At 39.6% G+C, this 23,704-nt stretch overlaps 3 protein-coding genes across 4 annotated transcripts; all 3 read left to right on the top strand.

The window, feature by feature from the left end:
* The first annotated feature begins 974 nt into the window (after positions 1-974).
* LOC138010539 (E3 ubiquitin-protein ligase RNF113A-like) lies at positions 975-4,556 on the top strand. Its single transcript, XM_068857520.1, has 2 exons — positions 975-1,475; positions 2,785-4,556. Exons 1-2 carry the CDS (start codon positions 982-984, stop codon positions 3,254-3,256), a joined length of 966 nt encoding a protein of 321 aa, XP_068713621.1. The 5' UTR covers positions 975-981; the 3' UTR covers positions 3,257-4,556.
* Positions 4,557-5,865: 1,309 nt separating this feature from the next.
* LOC138011590 (uncharacterized) lies at positions 5,866-11,686 on the top strand. 2 transcript variants are annotated; one of them, XM_068858666.1, is made up of 9 exons: positions 5,866-6,192; positions 6,323-6,385; positions 7,487-7,571; positions 8,586-8,661; positions 8,810-8,990; positions 9,077-9,216; positions 9,329-9,382; positions 9,913-10,279; positions 10,708-11,686. In XM_068858666.1, exons 1-9 carry the CDS (start codon positions 6,175-6,177, stop codon positions 10,921-10,923), a joined length of 1,200 nt encoding a protein of 399 aa, XP_068714767.1. In that variant the 5' UTR covers positions 5,866-6,174; the 3' UTR covers positions 10,924-11,686. The 2 variants fall into 2 exon arrangements, with proteins under 2 accessions (XP_068714767.1, XP_068714768.1); XM_068858667.1 differs by having other exon boundaries at positions 5,904-6,192; positions 10,711-11,061.
* Positions 11,687-15,943: 4,257 nt separating this feature from the next.
* Positions 15,944-22,728, top strand: LOC138011588 (protein brambleberry-like). Its single transcript, XM_068858665.1, has 9 exons — positions 15,944-16,307; positions 16,495-16,623; positions 17,267-17,452; positions 18,306-18,540; positions 19,656-19,772; positions 20,143-20,252; positions 20,530-20,806; positions 21,155-21,328; positions 22,026-22,728. The coding sequence occupies exons 1-9, from the start codon at positions 16,077-16,079 to the stop codon at positions 22,262-22,264; spliced, it is 1,698 nt and encodes a 565-aa protein (XP_068714766.1). The 5' UTR covers positions 15,944-16,076; the 3' UTR covers positions 22,265-22,728.
* The last annotated feature ends 976 nt before the right edge of the window (positions 22,729-23,704 follow it).

Raw genomic sequence — 23,704 nt, 5'->3', positions numbered from 1 at the left:
ACTTTGTTGAAATGGCTTTGATCTTTTGTGTAAAAGTAGAGAAAAACAAAGGTTAATCTTTGTAGCTGGTCTTCTTAAAGAGCTTGGATGGAGTTCCACATGCGAATGATTAATAACATCATTGGTTGTTTTTTTCAACTTTTATTGGTTACTTGGAAATAACAAATGCAAAATTAGGCAAGCACACACAAAATCATTTCATCCAGTAGGCCAGAGCACAAATGCGACACAAAGACCCATACAAGGTACTCACTGTAAGATGAACACAAAATAAAACAAGGAATTGACTTATTGCTCAATATTACGAGCATTTTCCCTCTGGAGATATTGGCATTTGGAAGAGTATTTTCGACCTCAGGTGTTCTGAGTGAATAATGCACTTTTTTATCGTGTATTCAAAAAAAGTACACTACTCATCTTACAAAGCCTTTCTCCTTATAAGCCACTAAAAGTTGCATGTGGATCAGAAACGGCTCATGTCAGTCACTCGCTGTTTTACCTTATGTAAAAGGCATACCAACTCATCATGTCCACATTTCTCTTAGTTAGCTGTCACCGCACAACAGAGGTGCTACAGACATGTTTCTCGTCACTTCACAATGTATAAAAGCATTTGTGATCAAATAAGAACAAGTGTATCAGTTGAAAATCCTAGAATTGACACGAAAACAAAGATAACAACACAGACAGCAACACAACTTTGAGTAAAGTTACACGTGGTAGCACAAACACAAATGCAATACGTTTGACTTTGAATAACATAAGGACACACACAAACAACTAAATGTTCTCTGCACTAAGACAGAAGAACACAAAATACTGAACACAACGAAGACAACTGCAAACAATTACAACACAAACAAAATTCGTGACAGAAGAGACGACTAGACACCACGATATGCAGCAGACTCATCTTTAAGACGAGGTTAAATGATTTGATGGAAAGAGACTGGAATCTAGACTGCAAAAACAGCAACCAAAATGGCGGATAAAACGAATGAAGATGTTCTGTCCAACAAACCTACATGTGCGTTTTTCAAGAAAGCAAATAGAAATCGAAATGTGCGAAAACGAAAAGTGGAGAAATCGGATAGTGAGGATGACGATGAAACAACTGTGATAAGGAAAGAGAAAAAGACGATTTCAAATAACCCGATGTTCCAGAAAACGGATGGATTTGATTCCAAATCAAAACGTGAGGAGCTCGAGGAGGAGAAAGAAATCGATGTTTCGTTCAAGTCGACGCGTTCTGCTATGCGAGCAGGTCCAGAGGATCTTGGAGCTACTGCAATCGTGGAGATCGATACAGAGATTGATAGAGATGCTCAGGCCTTGTTCGAGAAGAATTTAAAGACAAACGAGGAACGAAAAGAACAAGAAAAGGATGATAAGCAATATCGAGGGATGAATAACTACATGACATTCTATGAGAAAAAAGGAACAGCACAGGGAAATGCCTCCAGTGGAATGGTCAGGTAATTTACTGCACTGTAGTCTTATTCAGTGCATCAAAGTAGTAAAATTACAGTGAGTCCTGGAATTATGGGAGGTTTTCACGTGACGTCATCGCCGCCATGCTGGTGGACGAAAACAAAAGATCTCTCATTAGCTTCTTTTGTTCGTCCACCAGAAGTCATACATTTCTCTGTTGTTATTGGTGTCCCTAGAGGTTGGTTGAAAACGTCCATTGGACTTAAAACCCGTGCTTAAAACTAAGAGGTGTCGATACTATTCAACTGTACGAAAAGTTAAGGGAAGCGTGACATTTAGCTAACGTGACCTGTCGAACTATAAGTAGATCAGTTACTCGCCTGATGCGAATCGGAAGGACATATGTATTGTTGCTCAATCAAACGTTCAAATGTGCTATTTACGTGCTGCACACAGCCAATGCATTAAAAATAGTGGGAACTAGTCCTTTCTTATACTAGGATTTCATGTAGGATTCTAAACGCCTAGTTCCTCAGGATTTACGAATGTATCAATATTTAAGTAAGGCGTTATGCTCACATACGAATTAGGATGTTTACTAGGACGGAAACATCGTATACTCCCTCATATTTAATCATGTTTAGCTATTGTAGCTACCATTATGTATATAAGCACTTTGATTTAACTATTAAAGCAGAATGTAATCAAGTCTTGAGTGTGTTCAAGTCTAGTCTATCGGACTCTGTGTGAGCTGGTAACCCCCGAAGACCAACCAAGTCTAACTACAGCAAACAGCGTTGACACTTACCCTAATTTGGCCATGTTGTTACCAGCACTTTACAATACAACTAATCAATACCTGGTAAAAGTCATTAGCTACTTAACTGCACTGTTAGTTCACAGACATCACAGTTTCTTTATTTTTCACTTCCTACTTTTAAAACACTGCTGTTGAATGTCATTTTTCTGTCAGTCCTGCAGCTCTAGAAATTAATTACAGGTTTCACCCACTTCATTCTTGCCTTCTCTTTCTTCTTATCGTTTCTTTAACTCATAGCATTGACTCCTGGGAGTGAGACTTAACAGATATTACTCTGTCTAACGCCAGACGATTTTACTTGTTAACTGGAGGCCTCCTAGGGTGCCTGAAGAGTCAGTAGGTTAAGCAAGCACAGCAAGAAGAGGTACTGTTGGGTGCAGGGATAAGTTTTCTCCCCAAGCAAGATATTTCAGCTTCTAAATGTATTCTTCATTTCATTTTTTGACTGGAAGACTGTGCTTGGAAACACCACTTGATTTAAAAGTGGTTTCCTCAGATCATTGTCTTACTATCTTTCTTTTTCTTGCTCTTAGACAAGGACCAATCAGAGCTCCAGCAAATCTACGAGCAACAGTGAGGTGGGATTACCAGCCTGATATTTGTAAGGATTACAAAGAAACTGGCTTCTGTGGGTTTGGAGACAGCTGTAAGTTTATGCACGATCGGAGTGACTACAAACATGGATGGCAATTGGAACGAGAATGGGGTGAAGGAAATTATAGCAAACAAGATCCGCATGCTTATGAAATTGAAAGTGATGACGATGATGATCTCCCATTTGCTTGTTTTATTTGCCGTGAATCCTTTAAAAATCCAGTTGTCACAAAATGCAAACATTATTTTTGTGAAGCTTGTGCCTTACGGCATTACAAAAAGAGCAAACGATGTTATGTGTGTGGTGTACAGACCAATGGCATGTTCAATCCTGCAAAAGAACTAATAAAAAAGTTACAAGCAATGAAGGAAAAGGAAAAACATGATGAAGATGAGGATGACAAGGACTGAATAATATTATTGTTGCATCCGGTCCTGTTACTGGCATTGAAAGGAACACTATTATTGTGTTAATTTTATCCTCATCTTTATGCTAATTGCTTATGCAAAAGGGAAGAATAGCTATATATGGAGGGGATGAAATGAATTTTCTTTTTTTTAAGAAAGCCATCTACTTATAGGAAGAATGCCAAAACTAAAAGTTTATTAAAGCACTTGTATATATGAAGAAGAACTGGTGGAATCATGCAATTTTGCTTGTTTCTTTTTTGCAGGGTCATTGTAGAGATGAGAGCACTTGCCCTCCACCAGTGTTGCCATGGTTCAATAATTATTTCTGAACTCAACATTATGCGTCAGTCGAGTTTGTTGGTTCTCTAATCTGCCCTGAGAAGTTTCCTCTAGGTACTCCAGTTTTCTCCTGTCAGTGAAAACTAACATTAATTTTTTGGTTTATCTCCTTGAAATTCTTTTTGTTTAATATGATTTACAGTCTGCCAATATTATTAATAGAGCAGTTGTGCTTGTAACCGATTAAGCTTGAGCAACTTTTGAATCAACAACTTCTGAGTAAAAAATTGTCAGCCAAGTAAACAGTACCACAGGGAAGTGCTGTTTGGTAACTTTCATTAATGAACTTTATTTTAGTGTCAACTGTATTTAGTGGTGGGGCACTGATTATTGTGGACATTGTACAGAAATCAAATCAACATAATATATCAAGTCAACGGTTGGTTTTTGAGGAAAGGGGAAAACGAGAGTATCTGGAGAAAAAACCTCTTGGAGCAGAGTAGAGAATCAACAAACTCAACCCACATGTGACGACAAGTCTAGTGATCAAACCTGGTCCGCATTGGTGGGAGGCAAATGCTTTCACCACTTTGCCATCCCTGCTCTCTTCTCATATTAATGGTTAGACTTTAGGATTTTATCTCAGTCGTCCAAAGCTCAAACCACCTTCATACAACAATAAACATGACTTTTCCGACCAGCAAGAGACTATACAGCAATTTCAGCACCCAACCAATCATTCAGTCATTCAAGGAAGACAAACATGGTCTGTTTCAATTTACGTTTTAGTCTATTAATGATCATTGTCTTGCCTATTCCCTCTCCTCCAATTTGGCCCAACTTCAATTGACCAACATCATGTGGATGGAGTTACACATGTACCTGTCAACTCTTTACTCAGCTTGGGAAGGTATTTGTCCTTTTTTCCCCTGGAGACATTTTATCTCTCTTATCTAAATCCTAAACATTCTTCTTTTGTCACACAAAATAAATCTTACAGCTTCTCCTATATCAATACACAATACAAATATTTGCACATCGTATGAAGAACATTATGTTGCATGTATTGGGGAAGGGCGCATGCATGGAATGCTTTCAAGTTACATTTCAAATGTTCGAAAACAGAAGAAGTCTAAACTCTTTTGTCTGGGATTAATGGGACGTAGTTTTTCAGTGAGTGATCAACCCTTTGACTCCTGGGGGTTCCCCATTGACAAGTAAAATCGTCTGGCGTTAGACAGAGTAAAATACTAAGTATGGCTGGTTTAGGGGTGAATGGGTTAATGTCCCCATTAAAGCATGTCTAAAACTTTGATTTTCCTTCAACAGACTATAGCCAATTAAGGAAACTGCCATTTTTTATTCAAACAGTTGCAGGTGGACCTAATTCCATGCTATGATTTGCAACCGTGCTGGGAAAGATGGACTCAGGCTAGCCACTTTTCTCTTGACATAAAATCACTTTAATTCTCCTCTTCTTACTATTGACCATCCTTTATCATTGGAAATCTATACTCTTCCCTTCATGTTGTACAGAGAAGAAATGTTGCAGTGACTGAAGTTCTGCTTTTGCTGACTACTTGAAGTTATTCTTTGTCCATGTTCAACTACTTGGTGGAGCTGAATTCTTGAAAGATTAGGTGTACTTATTTCAACTATTTCTTCCATTGACCCAGAAAAGAAAGTTCCTAGGGTAAGACAAAGAGGAGATTGGCGAATACCAAGCCATTCTGTCCTTTAAGCCCCATTTACACGAGCAATTTTTCCTTGACAAGTCCACTTGTCAAGGAAAACTTGCTGACTGTACACACTAGCAAGTTTTCCTTGACAAGTTTTCCTTGACAAGTTTTCCTTGGTAGTGTAAATGAAAAATATGACAAGTTTTCCTTGTCACATTTTCCTTGTTGTCCATCTACACGAGCAAATTTCAGACTTGACAATTTTTCCTTGTCAAGGAAAAGCTAGCACGCCAGATTTTCCTTGACAAGGAAAATTTGTCCACTATTCCCCATCTACACGAGCAATTTTTCCTTGTCAAGGAAAACTTGTCAAGGAAAAATTGCTCGTGTAAATGGGGCTTTATAATACCCAGAGGGAACTTACATGGGTCCTGCTTGTCCCTTTGGGTCCAAATATCCTTTTTTCTCTCCTCTTTATTCCGTTACAAACGTTTTTTTTTTTGTAATAAGGTGAAAAAAGTAATAAAACTCAGTCACGCCAAAATATTTTGCAACGGCAGATTGACTGAAAGAGGTACGGCCAGCTGGTACGGTCACTTTTTACAATTCTTGAATATGATTGGTTCAGGCGCTGTCAAAGCGGCTTGAATCAATTTGAATCTGCTCTCTCTCTCTCTCTGTAGGAGTCTGTAGGACAATGTGAAAGTTCCGTCCTGTGGTGATGTTATAACTTTTCACCTGGCCGTGTTTTGTAAACACGATGTAGCTGGACAAAAGATGAAACCATTAGCATTGGTGTTTTGAGAAAACTGTAATCCTGTAGCGGGAAATTGTCATTTAATTTTGGTATGCGAGAGTTGGCGTTGGAAGCCATTTCGCGTTTTGTCGCGGATTTCTTACAACCGTAGAAACTTTAATTGTAAACGAGAGGGCTTCTTTCCAATTCTCACTCGCTATTAAATGATAGCTTATAAAAAGGTATGAAATATATCCTTTGTCGACACGATATTAACATGCTACCCGTTGTATTTTGTCTTTGTTTGTTTACTCTTGAATTCAACCGCTCTTGATGATGATCGGTTTTTATTAAGTGAAATTTTTCCCACAGCAAAGACGTAAAGTTGACCCGGTCAAGCAGATTCTAGCTCGCCTGGACGAAAAACAAAGCAAGGTAGACGCAATCCTGTGATTACACATTTTAGAAATTGTCTTCATTTTTGGTATGATAACACTCGTTGTGTTTTCTTTTGTTCTCCATCGTCAATTAAAAGAAACTGCATTGTTCCGGACGATTCATAAGCTTTTAAGCTTAAATAATCCCTTTTGGGTTAAGTTGGTGTAAACTTACAGCCCAAATGTTAAAAGCATCGAGAAACATACTAAAAGGAAATCAAATGCAATGGTATCAAAAGAGAAACTTAGTTACATGTAGCTTCGTGGTGACCATAGTAACATGATCCTTTGACGCCATTTTAAATAATTTCACAGTTCTCACAAGGGTTTGTACGAAATGAAGAACTTTGTCAATGTAACTTTGGATCACTTGGCTGGCTTTTGTAAAATAGTGCCTTTTGTGAACAGACCGCAACAGTCGAAAGGCAACAAATGCCTAATTATGAATCGGTCAGTGTAAAACGCAGACCAGGGGGCCTACGTGGTGTATTTTGTCATTTAGTGATTATCTATTGCACAAAATTATCTAAACACGGTAAAACCTTCAGGGTTAGGATTAGGGTTAACTGTTAGCATTTCTAATGGGTTTGGGCTTTTTCAACAGTTATATTATAACGTCAGTCTGCATTTTATCCCCGGTCTACAGTCAGTGTTTTACACTGACCGAATTAGTAATTATTCACTGTAAGACCTTTTTAACGAGCCCATGTTCATGTTCAACCCCAGTGAACTCAGGTCTTGATGGGTAAAATCATCTGGGCTCAGTTGTTCAAAAGCCAATTAATGCTAATCCCAGATTAGAAATTGACCAAGGAGTTTATTTCTCTGCTCCCAAATGCTGTTCAACACCAACATTTGGAAAAACATTACATTAGAGAAAGTTTAAATCTTAAAAAACAAGAATAAGCAAAAGATATTTTCACCCATAAGTTGAAAACATGAAACAAAAGTTTACGCTAACGGAATAAGTTAATCGGCTTTTGAACAACCAGGCCCTGGTTTTTAGACAGGAGCTTGTACAAAAGAACTGCAACTATTCTTGGGATTGTGCCTACCATATATCAAGATCTGTGACAGATTATTTATTTTGAATGTTCAGTCAGGCCTGTCTTTGTACTCAAGAAGTAACATTCATCATTCAGAGAAAGAAGATGTACTGCCAGTTTTTCAGCCATCTACTAGTGGTAAGCACCTTATCCGAGTTATTCCCAGAAGGAGTCTATGACTAGTAAATAACTATCATATTTCCAAGTTTGAGTGTTCATTTTCAAACTATTCCAACTCAAATTCTTAATCTCTGTAGATCCACTATGTAATCAAAGACATCCGGTGGGTTTAAAACCAAGGTCACATTCCACAGGTCACTTGTTGCAGGTCATTGTTTTACCTTTTGGAAACTAACCCCAACCCTCAGTTTGACTAACCCAAGGCCTAAGATTGGTTTTAGGCCTAGGGTTAGCCAAGTTGAGGGTTTTGGGTTACTTTCAGAAAGGTAAAACAAGAACCTGCAACAAGTGACCTATGGAATGACTGACCTGTGTTTTAGACCCACCAAAGACATGCCATTAATATTGATCAGCTACGTTATCCATAATATTGTACATACATGTATATATATTATCTGAGGAAAAAAAAAAGTAAAGCGTCATGGGCTCCTGCTCCTGGTTAATGGCACAGTCTCTGAAAAAGAGAATTTCCTCACTTGACAGTGGATTCTTGCAAGATTATTTTCTTTCTTTTATGGATGGAATGATAGCCAATTCCAGGGCTACCCCTCAGTGATATAGTTTGGTTCCCCTTTTATGCATCTGGACTGAACTGTTTGAAGGGATGTTGTATCACGACAGATATGACTGTAGTGAAATCTTGTACAAGAGATAGATGCCCCTTTTTTCCCTTCTTGAAATCCGCTCTTGGATGGTGAAATAAGAAACATCACTCTCTCACATGTAGTGCCACAATATTGCATTAAATGTTGCAAAGTTTGTTGCTTGTTTTACTGCACTGTTTGGTGTTAGTTTCATTTCACTGATGAACACCACAGAACCTGTGATGTTGAGATTCTGTAACTGATTTAACAACTTCACCACCATTAATTTTCTCCTGTGTTATTCCAGGGATACATTTTTTAATATGCATTTTGATAGGAGAAAGCAAGAAGGCTTTTACTTTATATTATGTCTGTTGGGTTATTTCAGAAAATGCACCCAATCCAAGCAAGAGTTCTGGATATTTTCAAGACCCATCAGGTGCTCGACAGAGGGCCCACAGAAGGTAACTTCTGTACAGAAATAGTTATCAGAAAAATGCCAGAGTGTTCATAGATTTGTTACAGTTTTGAAATACAATAATTATTAAGAAAAGTTTACATGTATTGTATAGTGTTGTTTCTGAAAATAATGTGTTTAACATTTTGTGGCAGATTAAACGCCGGACTTAAACATTCCATAGATGAAAGTCATCACAAGTCAGCTCTGTACACACAAGCAAAGGCTGACAAACGGATGAACCAAACCTTTCCTCCGGCCAAATCAAATGCGATTTCAGCTCTTGTTTATCAAAGGAAAGAAAGCTATAGCTTTGGCGGATGGTCAGATACCCCTGTAAGTAATAGTGGACTTGCAGTCATTTTGATGAATGGTCATTTCAAATACACATGTATGAAAGTTGTTGGTTTTTCTTTTTATAGTCAGCGGGAGTGGAGAATATTCGCAACAGTCACTACACCAGTATGAATCCATTTGGATATAACAGGCGAACCTTAGCCTTCCAGCCTACCTCACTAAACTATGTTGTGGAGTGGCCTGAAACATGGCCTCTTAAAATCATGTAAGTGACTGGGATGTTGATTTTTTTTTTCTCTTAAGCAAGCATACTCTAACATAATTTTAATATTATTGAGATTTAAAACTGGTTAATTCTCTTTACCTTCCTTCGCCAGGAGCCTAAATGACAAAGGAACAAAAAGGCCAAACAAGACAAAACAAAAAGTCAAGTAGGTGCTTGATTTTCTTCCATAAATTACTTTTTCTGGGATATACATGTCATGTTGATAACAATGACTGTTGATGGGCATCTGCTAGACTGCGAGCAGTCTCTTCATAAATCAGTGGAGCTGCTTGCATTTCTGAGGCAGTTGTGTTTTGTCACGCAAATGAATAAAAAGACGGAGGGTGGCTCCTCGGTCTTTTAATTCGATTTCGTGACAAAACGAGACTGCATCGTTCAGAAAAATAGGCTGCTCCACTGATTTATGAAGGGACTGCTCACAGTCTAAGCATCTCCTTTTGTCGGTGTTGAGAAGATATCTATTATCAGTTATCTCCAAGGAAAACTGGTTTCTGTGTATCTCCTTTTTTGTGTTTGAATGTACCTTCCCTTTCAAAGTCAGTCCAAGAACAAAGTTCTCGTGATGGTTGTTAGCTTTAGTTTCCATAGAAGTAAAACCTATAGACTCCATTTGCCAAAAAAAGAGTTAAAGCATGGCCCAGCATTGTGCAATCTCAGTTTTATCCTTTTTAACAGGCCTAAAGCATTGCATAGAGTGCAATTTAAGGGCTCTTCAGCATCTGGCAGTTCCCCTGAGTTTCTGTCAAAGAAATGCTCGAACCTATTGTCTTCTGGAGCATTTGCACCACCAGAAAACCATTCCAAACAGGTCTTACAAGGAAAACCACCTGCTCAGTCATCAATGAATACAAGTGTGTTGCAGTCGTTGTTGAGTGAAAGGCATAAAGAAGGTGCTCATCAGCAGGAAGAATTTTCATTGCATATTGGAGATTTAAAGAAGTTACCTGTACCTGACAATTTGATTGAGGTGCAAGATGGAAAAGGTTTGGAGAATGCAAGAGTGCACTTGGATACAAGTTCCTCATCGGAGAGTGAGGATAAGGTAGGTGAACAATGATGAAATTATTATTGTAGTTTTTGCTGCCAAAGGAGAAAAGTAAGCAATTAATGGTGCATGTGAACTTGCAATTTAAAGGTCACGAGCCCTGACTTAAGTGACATTTGTAAAGATTGGATTCTGTATTTTTGGTAATGCTTTGATATGCACAAACTCAAAACTCAAAACCACCTTGTAGAGCTTGATAATCAGGCTACACTAGGAGAAATTGCCACTCAGTAGCTTTTGTATGAGTTGTCACACTGTAGAACTTCACCAACAGACTCAAAGTTAGAATCCTCTAGTCTTGTACAGCATAACTTCTTAGTAGCTTCTTTCGAATACCATTTACTTTTGTCAAAATGGTGGTGTTGTTGTTGAAGTGTCTTGATATTTAAAATCATGTTCTTTATTCTCTCTTCTTTAATGATAAGAAGACTGAAGTTCCAGACAAAACTGAAACACAGCAAGCTTGCAATACCACCAAACAGTCTTGTCTGCCATCATGCACACCCACCCTGGCCTCTAAAGAACAGGACAGCGCAAGTGATGTAAAGAGCGAAGGAGGAGAGGGTTCCCAAAGTCTTCTGATGGACATTGTGTCTCAGATAGCGGCGGAGCCTGTAGCAGACTATATGCAGGATATTTGACAGCTTCAGCTGCGTGACCTAAGAAAGGCATGTTTGGAATACATCTGCCCATCCCCACACAAAACAGGTGCCTTACACCACAAGTGAATTCTTTACCGGTATTCCTAAATAAGAGCTCATAATAATTAAGTTAGTTTAGAAACAATGATTTGTTTGTTTTCCTTTAGTTTATTATCCAGAATTTGTCTGATTGAGATGCATATGCCCTTTCAAAGAAAGACGTGTCTCATCATCTTGTTGAGTGCACTGCCATTCACCAGCCTTCTCTCTTTGCCTCTGTTTCTCAGAGTGCAATTTTGGTTTTTCTTTGTCAAACATTCATTATCAATATAATCTGAAACGAACGAAAAATCAAAATTGAGCTAGTTTAAAAAAACTTGAACCAGGAAGAAAACTTCAACCACGGCATACAGCAACTGGTAAATATTTTCCAGAGGTGGCTTCTATTTTCATGTGTGGGTTCCCGCAGTTCTAACTTATTTTCTGTCACCTATGACTGATGAATATAAGAATCTGCCTGATGATAACCTCAATGACTTTTTGTAAGATAACTGTACAGCCTAACTATTGAGGTGATTTTCAGTAGATCCCTCTTGGATATCACTGTTTTTCAGGAAAGGCGCATAAAAACACATTTTATGAATAACACTAATATAAATGCCAATGCAGATTGAATAGTGCCATTATTTTTGTCTGGCCTCCCTCAAATTTCTTGTTCAGACTTTTGCTTCAAGATTGTGGACTGTTAAAACGTCTGAAGATTCTTAAAGATTTTTATGGTCCTTTCATAAATCTTTGCACAGAGAGTATTCTTTATTGAAGGTATCTTTATGTAGATATGAGAAATGAGAAACAGGAAGTTTAATTTGATGCTGTTTTTTTAAGTTTTATAAAAGTAACATTTATTTCTATCGTGAACTTTGCCAATGACTGGAGAAGCTCTGAGCTCGCAAAAATATCGTTGTTGTAGATTACGTTTACACATTTCTCGCTTTTGATGTCTCGTGTGCCGCAGTAGGTAACTGAGTAGTAGAGTTCACGCTTAGGCACATAGGAGCCCTTAGGAGGCTTTCATTTCTCAAATATTCACCTTGTGAGGGTCTCCAGTGTCCATTATGTCTAGCTTTTAGTCTTAGGTTGCGTAGCGTAAGGAGAGAAATGCCTCGAGAGAAACGGCTTGCTTAACAAGCAATATGGAGCTTAAGCGTGCAACATTTTTGAGAGGCGCACGGCAACCGGAAGTGAGCTGTTTTCGCTTTTAACTTGTCTTCACACAACCACATTTACATTGCTAAGTATCGTTTTGCCATTACAGATGATTAGTTGAAAAATCTGGGAGACACTGCTGTCCTGGCATGGGAAATCTTCTTTTCCGGTTGCCGTCCGCCTCTCAAAAAGAGATCACGTGCTGAAACTCCTAACTATAATACACCTTATTCCAAAATGGCCGCTGATTGTTGCCTCGTTCAAGATAAAATATTCTTTTGAATTTTAAGCTTAAGAACGAGGCATCAAGGGCTTATTTGAATAAAAACAAAAGAATATTTAAATGGTGGCCATTTTGGAATATTAAAGGTGTATGGGGAAGACCCTGGACAGCAATGACCAGAACCAGGTTACTGACCAGCGGTTTTCGTTAAAACAATGGTTTGCTGGGGGTGCTCAGTCTCGCGGGCTCAGAAAACCTGGTTGTGGTCATTGTTATTTACGGTTTTTCTATAATGGAGCGTGCTTCAATTGACTCTTTTCACACGGCGGCTATGTTGAGAGTCCTGAGGGACGACTAGAAACACGTTTCCAAACACATTAACTCGAGGCTCGGCCGACGAAATCTATTGTCTCTGGCCAAAATTGGCCACCGCGTGATAAGGGTCTATGGAATGAGAGCTTATTATAACACATGCAGAAAATTAAATGTACCAATCATATAGACCACTTTCATAAATGGCGACCACTTCTACGTTCTTTTGTCTTTATGTTAATTAGACTTACTGCCCTCATTAGCCTTATTAGCATTAAAACAAAAGAATATTTTATTTGGCCGCCATTATGACAGAAGTCTATTGAGTGGCGTATCCGAAGAAGGCGCCTAGCTCGGAAAAAACGAATGTGAGCGACTGGTTTTAATTACGCCTTTGATTGGTTCAATGGGCCATTTCCGAGTTGCTGTTTGTCTCGGTTTCGAAGTGAGTCTTGGTGCTCAACTATTGTAATGGAATTGAGTTTGATTTGCATAAGAATACGCAACTCATTTCCATTTGAATGGTTGTGCACCAGAACTCGCTTTGCGACTGAGGCATGCAGCAACTCGGAAATGGGCTATTAGGGAGCTTACGAAACGACGACGCCGACGGCAACGACGACGCTACAAAACAATACGTTTAGTGAGCAAAAACAATGGCTCTGCACGCTCTGCACGTGCGTTTTACATTTTGGTACATTTCTTTGCCGTCATCTCCTAAATGACGACGTGAAATGACCAAATTCAAGGTTCTGTGGATGACGTTAGCACATGACGATTAATTTTCAGTTCTTTGTCTACGCTTCCAACCCACTCATACCAGTTTAATTCCTCGACAGTTATTACACATTTTTAACGCGAAACGGCATGAAATAGCTTCGTAGTGATATAAATAACGCTAACTTGTATTTTTAAATGAAGTCCCCGTAGCCGTCGTTGTCCTCGTTTCGTAAGCTCCCTATTGGTAGAGCGAGAGGTTGTTGAACAAAAATACCAAACGCGCGTAGGAAATTACTTTTGCTATTCAACCTATAAACCAATGAGTCGTGCTCCTCAGGGATGTGGAGGTGTAGTTGATCTGTTGGTGAAGAGTTGAACTTCTCAAGAGGCAGGTACAAAAGTCGGACCGCATCAACTCGGATCGCTCACCTCGGAGCGACGTAAAAAAAAGAGAAGGCCTTGAGAAATCACCCCAACCCTAATCTTTAAAGCAACCTTGGTGAAATCGGCGCAAGCGTTGAATAGTTTTGCCTTACAAAACCGTTTTTCGCTCGAGCAATCCGAGTTTTTCCAGTCCGACTTTTGTACCTGCCCCTGGTTGCTTTAGCTTTGTGTTACTTCACTTTAGCCTTAAGATCACATGGTTCATTCGGAACCAATCAGAGGAAAAGGAAAACAACTTGTGACCCGCTCGCGTGCGTTTTCCCACCCTTGACGTAGCTGCATGTTTTGCTTTATGATTGGCTGGTTGAATTGTCTGCGTTAGTTGTGACGACCAGACCAAACGGTGGTGTTATTTGTGGGAAGACTGTTGCGTCAAAGACGCCATTGATAAACACTTGCTCTGATTTGTTGCAGTTTGACACATATTCCCGTGTATGAGGATACACATTACATGTTCGGAATCGTTTTATAAATGAAAGAATTTTAATATATTTATATTTGTACATATAGAACTTACTATATTGTTCCAGTATACGGTTGGACTTTAATGATATCAGGATCTTCGCTTATATTATTGCCCTAAAGATGTTATTACAAAATTTGGAGGTAAATTAAAACAGTCTATTTTAAATATGAATAGCAGTTTGTTCCTTTAAAGTTACATGGGATTCAATCTCCTAAATACCTCTTAAGTTACGGCGTCACTTACGCTCGCCTTGGAAAAATGAAGGAAGGATGGTATCTATCATATCAATCATATCTTTTGGTGATCAAATCGCGCGGGAAAGCACTCTTTAAGTTCAACCGGGTGTATCGTTGCATTGATCAATCACAGCGCATGTACTGTCTATTTGAGAGAAAGCACCGAGTTAATACCTATTTTTAGTGCTTTCTGTGCACTTGCCTTCTTTTTGAGGATCGCAGTTGACATTCTTTGCCTGACTCATTTGTTTTTATGTAGTGAATTAAGACCCCGCTGCGCAAAATGCTCTTCAAGTGTGCAGTTCCCTCAAACGTGCGTCTTTTGATTTGCGACAACCGTTCGGTTATCTTTGTTGCCAAACGTTATCAAATCTGGCTAATCTTAACTCTGTCAATAAATAGAATAGACAATGATACCATTTTTCTCCCTAGAGTTTACAAATTTTTGCGGGCGGCATTGAGAAAAACAACCTCTGGGTTTTCGTCGGCAACCATCGTTTGTAGTATCTGAGAGTGCGCAGAAGAGCAGTTCACTTTTCTGGAAACTTGCAAGAAGATTGTTCTATGGAAGAATCCATCTGCCACCTATTTCTAAAGAGGAAAAAGACACGAAAACTATGCTCGAGAAAAATATCTAGTATCTGCAACGATTTTTGTCGATTATGGAGAAGGCGCACCGTTGAAACGAGTCAAGACATCGAAATAGACTTTTGCAGACATGTGTGTATTCAGTCTGTACTACGCAAGCGCAAAGCCTAGTTCAATTTTCCGTTACCTCACCATGACTCAATCTTGATTCAGACATTTCGAGGTTTCTTTTTTCGATGGCAAGTCTCTTTTCACGTCAAAGTAATGCGCCTTCGCGGAATTGTTTTGAAAAAGAGGAGAGATACACAACACTACAATCTTTCGGTAAAACCTAATTACCTTACATTTTATAGGCACCGGTGAATACATCTCGCGAAAATTCAAACAAATCAAGTCACAATGCAGATAATTATTAATTAGGTGACACGTTGAAATTGTCACGTGCAAATTATGCGCGAAGGAATAAAAATGTTTGCGCGAGATAATGTTTCACAGAACATTTATACTCTTGGAGAAAACAGACCTCGACAAGTTTTAGGTAAGAGATTATACGTCAGTTTTGCTCTGTGAAGTTGCAAGATGGTGTGTTGGATAGCTACAGATGATGTCTTAAAACAGTTTTGAGATGAGTGCAAAATGTTTCAAAAGGTTGAAAAATAGAATGGAAGTGTGATACGGTATTTCAGTTATTTTGCATTGGCAATATTCTAGGCCATTTATGGCGGTTTTATCGCTTACCGATTAAACTAGTGATGGTCAGTGAAACCTGTTTTATCATATGTAAATCTTCAAGACCGGAAAACGACAAGTCTTTTCCAATAGATAGCAAAATTATACAATCGATGGTGACGTCGGCTGATCGTTTACCAAGCCAAATAATATCTGCACAATTTACTGTTTTGTTGGTCAACTCAAGTACGTTTATTCCTATTTTCTTTCGAATGTCTTCAGCATAAAGATGCATTTACAGCAAACTTTAGTTGTTTCCACGCTCTTTTGGTTCTTTCTCGCACCTGCGCATTCGTGGTGGCCGTTTTCAAGCTCGTCAGAGGAGACTGGTACTGAACAGGGGAAACATCTGGAGAACAGCCCTGTTCCCTTTGAGATGACGATAGCCGAGGAGAAATTTCTTGCGGACGCCAAAAAATACATGGGTGATCTGACCCCTCTGGATTCTTGTCATCAGATTGTAAGTGAAATGAGCCAGGCGAAAGTGGCAATAGGAACCGTGTGATTCGTCAGATATTCGGTGATGGCTAAAATTGTATTTTTTATTGAATTTCGCAAGACTGTTGATTTCGCAAGATTGTTCTTCTCTTTGTATTCTCATTTCCTTTATGAAGTGGCCTCGTTTATTATAATTTTTCTATTAACAGGTGATTAACCGGATAAAGAAATCTTGCAGTGATATCAACGAAGAGGAACTTGCCAAGTTGGGCGTGGCTCTATTGAACTGTCAATCACAATCCGAAGGAAGGAGAACTTATGAATGCACTGAGGATATGGTAAGTGTCAGTCAGTGGTAATTTCGTGGGTTTGGTTTTTTTTTTCTCGGAAGTGGGAACTGTAAGGGAAGGTCTAATTTATCAACCTATTCAGCAGTCAATCGGCCCTCCGGGAGTCGGTGCTTTCAAAGTGAAATTTCGTTCCCCATCCAGGCCATCAAATCTCCGTAGGTGTGTGACGACTACCTTCCAGGGAATTCCGGCTAAAACCGAAAATCACCACTCTTCTTAAAATCTGCCGCGGCTCTCCTCGATTTCCATATCATGCTGATCGAAGGTGTAGGTATCACCCGCGCCATTAATCATACTATACTACGATTTTGGAGTGGAGTGCCGTCCTATTTTTTTATCGTGTTTGAACGGTCTTTCACAATCGTCATTTGAACCTGTTCTACTGGCTTAGCTAGCTAGTCTCTTGGGATTCAGTGGTGGACTGTGCTAACTAATAATCGGTAGGTCATGACTTCTCCCTTTCAGGTTCCGAGTATTCCCGAGTCAGCATCGAAAAATAAAGCTCTTCATTTCATTCACTTTAACATGTCCATCTTTTTTAGTATAATCGCGAAGAGTGTAATTGTTATTGAGCCAGCCAGCCGTTGGTCTGTTAATCCATTCAAACTGTTTTGTTCTCGATCTTCTTTAGGAACTGCGTGATTGCACGGCTGATATGGATGCCATGACATGGAACAGTTATCACATTATAAGCAACAGGGCGCGGTCCATTTGCTACGCAACGCGTCAACAGCAATTCAGACTCAAGACAGAATACACTGTCAATCAACTGGCCAGTCAAGCGGAAAATCAGATGCACATAATGAACCATTTACAGGTGAGTTTGTGAGGGAGGAGCGGGTAGGGGAACTTGAATTCCATAACATTTGTGTATGATGCTTCTAAGATTAGCGTTGATTTTCCTGGCACAAACGAAATAATGTGCTTAACCCTTACCTTCCTGAGAGCGAGACTATAAATTTTACTCTGCCGAACCCAAGACGAATTTACTCGTCAATGGAGGCCGCTTCACAAATGAATCCATGGGTTTTTTGGGAAGTCCTCACCTCTGACACTTTCATCAGGAAAAGCAAAAGACCATTTCCGAGCTCATGCCTGCCTCCTCTTCAAAGCGAGTCTAAGTGCGAAGTTTTTGTGATGGTCATTAGCTCTACTTTACATGTGAATGAAAACTAATTTGCATAAGAAAAACTTCGTACTTAGACTCGCTTTGAAGAGGAGGCAGACATGAACTTCGGAAATGGCCTATTAAGGGTTTCGTCCTGGGAATCGGAAAATATTTACCCACAGTCTGAAGATAGGAGAGAGGAAAAAGAAGACGATTCCTTGAGTGTGAATTTTCAAATTTGCACCAAGACTTGTTTTCTTGCCTATTTATAATAGAGAGACTGAGGCGAACTCCAATTCGCCCTTGTCACACGGCGGCCATATTGTCCCGGGAGACCAAAAAAGCTTTGTTTTACCACGCCAAGCCTCGCCCCCATGGTTTCCACTGCGAGGCTTGGCGTGTAAAACAAAGCTTTTTTGGTCTCCCGGGACAATATGGCCGCCGTGTGACAAGGGCGAATATGGTTGAATTTTGAACATGATGTACAACTTCGTCGACTCTTGCATTTCGGGCTAAGAGATCCACCACTCCTGTTTCAGTTTGATTTTTTTCTCTCCTACAGGATGGTCAACGTAGGCTGACGGAAGCAGCTGAAACCACTGTCATTCGAGTGACCGCTGGACAGGAGCGTCTTATCAATCAACAAAAGCAACTGCATTCCAACTATGAAGGTGTTCAGCGGTCCATCTCGTTTTCTCTCAAAGGGAACGTCAGAGCTTTGAGCCAGGAGAAGGTGTTGATAGACAAAGGGCGAAAGCAGCTGAATGAGATGGCTAGAACTATTAAAGAAAAGCTAGGTGAGATTACTTAGTTTAAAAGCAATGGTCCATTTTCAAGATATTAAACGTCAACTAAAAACCGACCGCAAGAATGTAGGGAATGAAATAAGGATCTTTACAAGTTTTTCCATGAAGCCTCGATATGGGTGTTTCCTTTTTCTCTAGGAACGAATTGAGACATCGAGGTTAATCCATTTTGACAGGCGTAAATCGATCGGATCTCGAAATACCACAAAACGTCATAAAAAGTCTCTTTATGAAAGGAAAGAAACGATTGCATCTTCCAGGGCAATTCGTTCACTTCTCTAAAATCTCATGATTTTAGAATCGGTTGCATAATTAATTCAACTTGTTCATTCAATTCAATGAAAGGGAAGGATACCACAGGTTATCTCCATCGAGGGTATGCGCCTGCAGCCGGAATAAAAAAAAAGGACGGGGGGTGCTCGTCGAACCTTTTTGGGGGTTAAAAAAGCGGTTTTGGTACCTCTTATAGGGTGTTCAGCCTCAAAAGGTACACAGCGGGACTTTTAGCGGTACCGTTTAGGGTATTGAGCCGAAAATTCATGACTGGAAAGATTGATAATTTACTATTTTTAATTTTGCCTGATTAAAACCCATAATTTGATACCTCTTAGGGGAAAAAAAAAAATTCATGCCTCGCCCACGCCCCCCTCTTAGGGGTTCTTTTCAAAATTTCCGACGAGCACCCCCGTCTTTTTTTATATAGGAGCCCCCCTCCCGGGGGGCGAACCTCTCGGAGCAGAGTAGAGACCCAACATGTCAACACACATGTGCCGCCACATTGGTGGGAGGCGAGTTTCTTTCACCACTGCGCTATCCCTTCTTCTCCATTAGGGAGTTCAAGCACGCGACGTTTTTGAGCCGCGGACGGAAACCGGAATTGAGCTGTTTTCCCCTCTAACTTGTCTTGTCACTTCCACCTTTATATTGCTAAGTATCTTCCCTCCATTAGAGATGATCGGGTTAAAAGTCTGGGAGACCCTACTGTCCTGGCATGCGAAATGTTTTTTTCCGGTTGCGGTCCGCGACTCAAAAACGTCGCGTGCTTAAACTCCCTATTGATAGTCTTAATTAACCTTGAAATGAGCATATTCGTTTTTAATTTACAGAAAACGCGACCACCGAAATTCAGAAACAGAGTGTGGATCGGAAGATGAGTCACTACAGGATTTTAGAAGACTTGAACAAGATTCGCAACAAAGCTGAAGAAGTATGGGATAAAATTGGTGAGGAGTACGACTATGGCGTTTGAACATTAGGGAGCTTAGACAGTAACATTTTGAGCCACGAACACCGGAAGTGAACATTTCGTATGGAAGGACTGTGGTCTCTCCCAGGGCCCGCCAAAAATTAAATACGAATAGCTCTTTGTGCCATAAATACATTTCATATCTTGTCTGTGGGTTGTCAGGAATGTTGTACGTGTGAGCTATTAAGAACTAATTTAGATATTTACCCAGTTTTGACCTAAAAACAGCAAATTTAGCGTGACAGTGCCCCTTTCAGTCTTTCATACTGCTAATACTCAAGTGCCGAAAGGTGTATTGTCGTAATTTTTGGTAACGGAGATGCCGTCTTTTCTTTCTTCTTCGTTAGACCACAGTACTCTGCAGATGGTGTCATACCACAGTGAGACGACACAGCATTATAACGAGACCATGGAGAATTTGAAAATCATCAACGAAACTATTGCCTATTTACTTCAGGTAATTACTTAGCTCTAAGATTTCGTGTTAATATTATGTAGTAGATAAAATATGCGCGGGAGATCTGTATGGGCGTTTACAATGGCGAGCCGATAGGCGAGCCATTGTAAACGTCCATACAGATCGGATGCGAATATTGGGGTTTACAGTTGTGTACATGTGATCTGAATACTGTGCTGGGATTGAATGAATTATTAATGAATTTTACAATGAATGATAAAGTTCCCTTGCCCTCGAATCATTAAAATCAAACTTGAGAACTAGTTTTACTTTACAGGTAACCAATGAGATGCAGGCAAAAATTGATGACAGGCTTGGTTGGTTGTCTCAGCACATCGGAGGGACTGGGGAGAAATTATTGATCGTCACCACGTGTCTACTGCATGTCGGATATTTCCTTTTAGCGACCCTTTGTATATTGTTCCTGAATGCTCCTCTCTTTACGAGGCTGGCTCTTCTAGTCCTGGTACCTGTAAACGCTTGGAGTGAAATTAAGTTTCAATCCAGCTTGTCGTTTGGCTCGCTGTCATGTCTTTTAACATTAGCTTTATTTGGTGAGTAGGAGAACGAACACAGGTTAAGTTTTATTGTTCACCTCGAAATCTTTTCAAGAAACCATTACTTTCTGTCCAGAAAGACTTGGCGGTGTTCTCGTTTTCCGTCGCTTTTCATAGAAACACGTCTTCCAGTGCCACGAGCTGCTGATATTTCAGTCTTTCCCGCGTGTAGCTGAATTCCAGCGCCTTGCACATGCAAGTTCCTTATTTTTTTATCTCTTTTCACTTCACTTTCAAACTCTTTGTTCACTTTTTTCTTTCAAACTTTGAAATCAGAATTTTTCTCATTACTTAACAATTATACGAGTCAAAACAGAAGTCAACTTCTCTTTTGTCTTTCCACAGGAAACTGGCTTTATTTTTATGTGATAAGCAACTCTTTTCAAGGCAATGGCAATAATCTGGACCCACTTCCATCAGGCCTTAGTTTGCATGCCCAGCCTTCTATTGAATACATCACCCACTGGACACGTGACAATTCGCTGCCGTGTAAAACTGAAAACGACTCAAATTTAACAGGTATATTCTCGAATGTCTTAAGGCGGTAATTCATTTCTGAACAGTTTAATCATTAGCAATATCTTGTATTTTAAGTATTTAATGCAATGAGGCTCTTGATTGTTGGCTGTTGCTGTATTTATTAGTATATACTAAAACAGTGCATAGGGTTGAACGCGCGCGCTGATTGGCTACTCAAACTCCGTATATCCTTTGCTATTCACCTCCGAACAATTCGCGCGGAATTTGCGCCCGAAAATGTTGTAATCTTGGCAGCAAAAAAAAGTTCAAATCACCTTTTTGTGTTATATTATCTCACTGGGGGGACTGCACTTGGAGCGTGACAAAGAATTACTCACGTTGAATTGGCGATAGCTCTTAAAGTTCAGTGTTATCACTAAAAGTTCAGCGGATAGAAGCAAAAATAGTTTCACCTGTGCATGACAACAGTTTAAAGGCTGATTTGTGTTGCTCAAATCGCACTGTGTGAGGTGATGGTCTTTCTTTAAATTAGCACTAGTTCTTAAGAAACAGAAGTGAAGAAAAAAAGAACCTATGTAAGTCCACAGAAAATGGTTTTCTTCAGGCGCTCTGAATATTGTGGAATAATTTACTCGACTTCGTCTCGCCTCCCATGGGCATGGATTACTCGACATTATTTCAATGAGGCTTTCAGTGGTAAATCATTATAATAACCTAGTTTTGTTTTCTTGCTCAGGCGTTTTAGACGACTCGGACGTCAAAACAACACCAAGTGGTCTCCTTCAAAAAACCAAACGACAACTGGACCTTTCCATCCCAGAAGCCACTTCGACACCAAGTAAACTTACACCGCGCAGGCGTTGTGGCGCTCGCACAAGAGCAGGATCAGCTTGCAAGAAATTAATAGCCAATGGCAGCTTCAAATGCGCCACACATTCCCGGATGGACGCCAGCTGTATTTCGGATGAATGTTAGAAATTTCATTATAGAGCGATGACCATTACATTATTATCAGATTACATACAATCCAGAGAAAAGTTTAAAAGGATTCAAAAATATTTTAAATTATTGAAAGATCTTTTATTATCCAAAGAAAGGTTGTGATTATGTAGCGAACAGATTAATCATGTACAACACAGAGTAATGGGCCTTAGTGTGCCTCCCTCCCTCCCCCAACAGACTATTTATGACTTTTTTTATTGCAGTGGGACTAAAATCACGAAAATAGGGAAAAATGGGCTGGTCATTTGGGGAGGAAAACACGGAATGCACGAATCGAAACATCTTTGAAGCAAAATGTAAGTTCTCCGATTTAGATTATTTATCGCACAACTATATGGGAGCTGCTGGAGCTATTTTAATTACTTTCACTTTGTATTGAATTGTAAGAAAGTTTTTAAGAGCATTTTGAATAAACGTTATATATGAATCAACCACAATTTCTCTTGTTCAAAGTTCAGTTGCCGTAAGCTTTATTGAATTTGCATCCTTTTAAGACCCCCTCCAAGTTTCAATTCTCTATCTTCTGTAAGACTCCATTGGCGTGTACTCCAGTCGTGTCTAGGTAAAGTCGCACCAATTACCTTAGTTTAGATAACCAGTGATTTACTGGTAAATAAACACACCCTGGTTGAAGAATGAACGAGGACTTCCTAATAGTGAACGAGGCATAACCTAGTGCAGTGTGGAGAATTTTGAGTTTTTCTTCAACCAACCCGCTCTCCAGTACCCAGTGCAAGACAATGCGTTTCTCGAAAGTCCCGTCGGGCACGATAGCTCCTCAGAAAAGACCGCAAAGTTTCTTTTTTTAAAACGGCCAGAAATGTCATGAAACTTTTATTTTTTTTTCATCTCTTTAAGACAAAAATACGGTGAAACGGATTTTTAGAACTGCGCGTGGCCGTTTCATAGAGGCCTTAGAAGAGTCCGAAAGGTTTTGAGGCGGTAAAACAACTGTTTTCATAAGCTGAATTGTTTGAAGCCACTGCATTCGACAAAATTGACACATCGCACTTCCCTTCCCCTTCCTTATCTTGCCTCAACGTAACTGCTAAGAAAATTTCGCGAAAACAAGATTGTGAGGGGACGGGCGCCATCTAAAGTGTTATATCTGTTCAAATAAACCATTTTCGAAAATAACGTAATACTCTTTGATCGTCACCTCAAATTTTGTATAAGCATTGTTTTCAGTTTCTATAATTGTCCCAAGAGAAAACAAAAACAATGCTTATGTAAAATTGGAGGGACAAAAAGAGTATCATGGTATTTTCGAAAATGGCTTATCTTAGCTGTCTTGGACTTTGGTCGAATGCAGTAATAGGTTTAAACTGCAATAAGTGCCAAAAGGGTCGAGACACTTTCCACTTTTAAGGAATCTTGGACACATTTCTCCCCCAAAATCTTTCCATCTAACCC

Source organism: Montipora foliosa, chromosome 7 (assembly GCF_036669935.1).
Source record: "Montipora foliosa isolate CH-2021 chromosome 7, ASM3666993v2, whole genome shotgun sequence".
Classification (NCBI taxonomy): domain Eukaryota; kingdom Metazoa; phylum Cnidaria; class Anthozoa; order Scleractinia; family Acroporidae; genus Montipora; species Montipora foliosa.
This window is presented reverse-complemented; position numbering and strand designations above follow the sequence as displayed.